This window comes from Pseudopipra pipra, chromosome Z (assembly GCF_036250125.1).
Source record: "Pseudopipra pipra isolate bDixPip1 chromosome Z, bDixPip1.hap1, whole genome shotgun sequence".
Lineage (NCBI taxonomy): Eukaryota > Metazoa > Chordata > Aves > Passeriformes > Pipridae > Pseudopipra > Pseudopipra pipra.
In genome coordinates, this window is record NC_087581.1 from 68,588,689 (window position 1) to 68,594,688 (window position 6,000).

At 45.3% G+C, this 6,000-nt stretch overlaps 1 protein-coding gene across 2 annotated transcripts in view; it reads right to left on the reverse strand.

The window, feature by feature from the left end:
* The window catches only part of KCMF1 (potassium channel modulatory factor 1), a 47,647-nt gene extending 41,936 nt beyond the window's left edge, over positions 1-5,711 (reverse strand). The window contains exon 1 of one of the 2 annotated variants that reach the window (XM_064642060.1): positions 5,510-5,711. In XM_064642060.1, coding sequence (XP_064498130.1) covers positions 5,510-5,525 — 16 coding nt within the window. In that variant the 5' untranslated portion in view covers positions 5,526-5,711. The remainder of the gene's footprint in view (positions 1-5,509) is intronic. The other variant, XM_064642061.1, reaches the window with a different exon arrangement.
* Positions 5,712-6,000: the final 289 nt, after the last annotated feature.

Consider the following 6,000-nt stretch of genomic DNA (forward strand, 5'->3'; position numbering starts at 1 on the left):
TTAAAGGAGGCAGGGGTGGTATGCAGTACATAATATGCAACTGTGTACAACATGAAGATACTAAAAAAACACTGAATTACTGCTGTCCCTGCAACCAAATTCTGGTACATCCCAGTTCCTGAGCGACGTTCTTCAAATCTGCTGTGGTGTCCAGGGATGTGTTAACATTTCCCGCATTAGTCGCCACTTTGGCTTTTTATTTAACAGTAACAGAAGTAAGGTAACAATGAAGACACAACAACCAAGAAGCGACACCAAAAATTCTCCCTCAAACCTTATCAGTAATGTAAACACGCTAAAGTATTTGAAAAACTTTCTTTTTATTTAACATGTACGAATTTTATTTGTCCAGTACTGCTCAAGCAATTTTCGTGGCTCTATGAATTTCCCCTGAACCCCTTTTTGTTCAAACAAATATTTGGATGTATGAGTTTTTTCACCATTTGCCTTCTCTCTTCACTCCCACCCAAAAACAGTAAAAGTATCACTGTTCTGTTCCCATTTTTCTGCTTAAGATACAGGCTACCAACATTTTAACATAGATAACTAATTCTAATCTTTTTCTCCTGTTTCCCATGATCCATGGCATTACTTTTTATGATGATCTGAGAGAAAAAATGGTCTCTTTACAAACATTTTTGGAGGACCTTGTTCACAGACTCTGCAGGTACAGCAGCATCTTGGTTCACACTCTGTCTGTTTTTCTAAACCATCAGAACCAGTAATCTTTTTTTAAAATGAAAACCTAGCTTCCACAAAACCACTACGCATCTTTTCAGTTAAAATATGAATTATGTTTCCAGCTCTTTTTATTATTAAATGATCATTCAGTTTCCTTCTGAAATCAAACAACAGTTTAATAATAAAGCAAATTACTGTGTTCAAATATTTCTGATCACATTTGCAGCTGTTTATATTTAACATTTTTTGTTCTAAACACAGCTCTCAATAGTCCAATTGTCACACTAACTCATTTTCAGACACTGCACTAGATCTGTAATTAGATGCATTCCTATGCTACCACAGAGTAAAACTAACAGGAGTATAAAGCACCTTGCATATACAGTTAGAAAATGCTCCATCAGACTCAAGTACTGGTACAAATTCAAAAAACCTCACTGTTTTATATTACACATACAACTTAATCTGGATTTATTTTCTACAAAATAGGTTCAAGTGGCAGCAGCATACAAAAGAATTTGTTATTATTCTGTATTGTGAAATAGCAAACTCCATATTTGGAGAATATGTAAGCAAAGTAAGTATCAGAAGGCAGCAAGTTGTAACTGGTCTCACAGAAGCACATTTCATCATTAAATGCCATACTTCACTAACACAGTATCTTGTGCACTTTCTATGAAAAATATGTAGTCTTGGTAACTGAATTAAAAGTTTTACATGCAAAAATATATTAATTCTGCACTTAGTAGCAATTCTGTAACAGACATTACATGATGTATTAAGTTACCCACAACTGCTTAGTGTTATTTGTCTTGTCAGAAGTTTGTAGTACCCTCCTGCAGCTCAAGTATGACACAGCTGTTGCATAATTACAAAGAAATTACTCTTTTAACATTTTCAAGGAGTTTGTTATGAAGTTTTGTTCATGTTTTGTATTATGAGCATATAAAAAATGTCATCAGCCCAGACTCCCAATTTTTCGCTGTACAGCCAGAGGCCTCAAGCTACCGTAACCCTTACATTAATTGTTTTTATGTGGTTGGTACATATTCAACTGCAACTATGATGGACTGAATTTCAAAGACCAAGTTTGGTGTCTTTCTTTTTAAGATTTACTTATTTACCCTTCTATTACAAATAAGCACTTGATGTAAGTATCTCTGTGCCACACATTTATGTATACACACAAAAGAGAGGAGCACCAAGACATCAGCTCCTTGAAGTACAAGGAGCTTGAAGGCGGCACAGAACATTTGGAAACTCCACAGTCACTCTGAGGAGCTCTCCCTTCCTAGCTGCATTACCACCATCCATTCACAACTTTACTACATGTGGGACTAGGATTAACTGCAGGGTTTTGCTGATTCATAAAAAAAGATGACAAATGGGCACCATCAAAAATCACTACCACTTATTGCTGACTGTTTCTCGAAGCTTAAAGACTACACCCTTTAGTAAGAATAAGAAAAAAAGGATGGAACTAGGTTTGGGAGTGGGGTGCAGAGCATGTGAGACAGAGGTGATGCTGGTGGTATGGCACTGGGAGCCCTCTGGAGCTGCCAGGTGTGGGGAACCTGAAGCCGGGCCACTAACGCTGCAGTAACCTAGTTCTCCAAAAGAAGTTGCAAAAGTGGTCTTCTAATGATACTCCTGGAAGTGGTAATTCTATACTTCTCTGCTGTCCTGCATGGTGTCTCCCGACATAGGAGAGAAGCATTGCCAGATGCATGCCCACAGAAAGAGGTAATCTTTAATAAGCAAAATACTACCGGTAAACTTTCTAGAGCATAAAAAAAAAAAAAAAGTTACCTACCTGTTCCTTGTAGGTTGCCAAATATTACACCACCACATACTCCACCACAGAGGGGCTAACCCAGAGAAACACAGCACATTGCTCCTATAAAGGGAACAACATGAAATCCAAGACCAGGGGATGACCTCATGTTGCATTCTACAAAACCAAAGGCAGAGAATAGCTAGTCTCTTAACACCAAATCACAGAATAAAAATGGGTTTGAAAAGTTAGAAGAGACCAGCAATAGCAAGTGACAAATACTTGACAGCATTACCAACGAAGTCTCTTAAACAATGAACGAACATTTCAAAAAAAGCAACAATAATTCAAATTCTAGTTGGTGCCCATTTTCCTGAATTCGGGAGAAACACGAGTCTAGAGTTCATGTGTGAAATGAGAGCACAGTGAAAAGGCAGGCTGTGGTCAGAATTTTTCTAAAGCATAAAAAAAATCTCCCTTAAAAAAAATAAACAAAACCAAAACCACCCCAAAACCAAACAATCAAAAAAACCCCAACAACTGTATTGCAGAGATTATTACACCAAAGAAACGGTCACGAAACTTTGATGTAAAGTAAGCCTAAGTCTCCATCAGATGCTTCACAACCTATTTAAAGTCCCGAGACTTTAGAATTCTAATTTCTCCATTTAATCCTTTTCCGTCCTAAAACTGGTACAGCATCCAGATGCTGTGAAGAACCATCAATAAATCTTTGTAACTTTGCAGATGGACCATTTTAAAGGAAACACACAGGAAAAAAAAAAAAGAATCACTTAAACATGACTAAAGCTTTCTTTTTCCCTTTACCATATTCTTCCAAGACAGCCATCCCCAAACTAGTTACACTGCATCAAAAGCTGTCAGCTATGAATGACCTTGCACATGAATTATTTTTTTAATATATAATTTCTATGGATTTCCAGAGTTCTACCAAAATCAAGTCTCCAAATCCCTTTTCCATGAAGTTGGAAAACCACGTCCCCCACACTAATGTGTTATTCTATCCCTGCGACTAAAGTTGACTAAAAGAAAACATCTGAAGTGCGAGGAGAATCACTGAGAAATTAAGAGATAGACTAGCTTGTTAATGAAAATGATCACAAGGACAAAGTAGCAGATGTCATTTTTAATCTCACAGTGTTCTCATGGTTTCAGGAACATATGTGCCTGTTCACACACACACCTGAGTAGTCCACATCCACAATACAAAAATCACCAAAACTCACACTCACCAGGCAAGAGAGACAACTATTTCCCTTTTTTTTCTAACTAGGTGTGCCTAACAGAACAATCACTGATGAATCTGCTTCGGAAAGAGAATATTAAGCCTGATTTCATTAACAGTCACTCCTTCTAAAAACATCAACAAATATTTAAGACAGGAAATGTAATTTTCTTTGCTACAAAAAGAATCTAACAACTAAACCAAAAATCTTCTCTCCATCAGAAACACTCTTACACGGAAACCTACCTTCAAACTTTTTCTGTCTTAAAAAGGCCACTCCAGGACTGAAATGTCTTTTTAGCACATATCACCACCTTTTATAATAGTCCATGCATTTACCACTGAAGAACAACACATGATATCACTATGATATCACTTCCATAATTTTTGCCTGTTCAAGCTAGAAAAGCTTGTATTCTACTACTGTGCTTCAAAGAAAGTATATGGATACATGCATCACAGCGAAGTCTTACTGACTGTATAGTCCTAAAACACCAGCAACAACAACTTTGTGATCAATGCTCACTTCAGTTAAAAACTGCATCTTTAACCATAATGAAATCCATCTCCACCCTCTTGGGAAACCATGTATTTTATGGAGGGCAGGGGGAGGGGAGAAACAGAAAGTAGCACTCCCACTAAATTTAACTTTAACAAGCAAGCAAAAAAAGAGCTAGTGGATTCAGGAAAGACAATTCTTTGATAGGGATGCACACATATTTGCACAAACAAGAAGTCTGCAAAATACTGCACCACACACCAAAAATCCATTGCACATACACCACTGTCCAGCATCAAGCAACTAGAAGCCAGCATTATGAGTTATAAATATTGAATTCCCCTAAAATGTTTTTGTCAAAACACTTTAAGATTAGGTAAAACAGAGAGAAATTAGATAAGAGAAAAGAGAAATTAGATAAGAGAAAATGGAGACAGGTGCTGAATTAAGTTCCTAACATGGCAGAAGGTTGTATTTTCAAATGACAAACCCCGCTTTTACAGAGTACTTTAATAGTAGTCCAAACACTTTACACGCTGGTAAACAGGCACAGAAAAACCCAGCGACTTTCTCTCCTGTTTTCACACTCCCGTATTCTTCCTGTAGAGACTCCTTTCTTAGCTTCCATCTCTTCCTCCACCCTGCTCCTTCTGACTAATGCTGAACTACCAACCGAACTCCTCTACGGCGGTAAACACAACTGGGAGCAGGGGCAGGCAGCACACAGGACACGTTTCTTTGGCGGCCTCAAAACATGCCACTACTACACCAGCATCGGCCTCCTGCGCCGCAAGGCAAGGCGAAGGGGAAGGGGGCCGCCCCCGGGGCCGCCAGGACGCGACACCCCTCGGCAGGGCCGCGCAGGCTGCTCGCCCCGCTGTGCCCCCGGCCCCGCTCCCCGGCACCCAGCGGGGCCCCCGGCCCGGCGGACCCGCCGCGGCGGGGCCGACACGTCGGCAGGGCCGCCCCGCGCCGCCGCCCACCCACCGCGGCCGGGCCCGCCGGGGGCGCCGCGCCCCGCTCCGCCCGTCCTTCGGGCAGCGGAGCGGGGCCAGCTCCGGGTCCCGCCGGCCGTACCTGCGGCCCGGCCCCGCCCGGCCTCGGCCGCGCGGCGAACGGGCCGTACCGGCCTGCCCCGCTATGACACTGCAGAGCGCGGCCCGCCCGCCCGGGCCTCGCCTTCCTTCCGCCGCCGGGCCCCGGGGCCCGCTCCCGGCGGCGCCATGATGATGATCGGCCCCCGAGGCCGCCGGGCCGGGCCCCGCTGCCGCCGCCGCCGGGAGCGGCCTGGGCGCCCCGCGCCGCTCACCTTCATGTCGGGACATCCTAGTCCAGAGGCGGCGGCCCAGGCCCCTCCCAGGGCTACCGCGGGCAGCTCGGGCGCCGCTGCGGCCTCGCCCCCCCGCCGCCGCCCCGCTGCGAGAGGAGAGGGGCCGGGGCTGGGCCGGGAAGGGGGCGAAAACACAAGAGGCGGCGAGGAGCCGGCCTCCCTCCTCCTCCCTCTCCTCCTCCTCCTTCCTCCTCGCTCGCCCTGCGGGGGGCGGATCCGGCGGCAACGGCTTCCCGGGCGCCGTGACACGGTGACTCCGGGCCCCGCCGGCCGCTGGCGCCGCCTCCCGCGCCGCCCCGCCCCTGCCGCACCAGCGGCGGCCGCGCTGGAGCCTTCCCGGCCCCGGCCCCTTCCCCTTCCTCCTCCTCCTCCTCCTCCTCCTCCTCCTCCCGCCCCGGCCGCGCCGCTGGAGGAAGAGGAAACTCTCCGGCAGGGCGGCGGCTCTCCCGCGCGGGCGGCCGGGCCGGGCC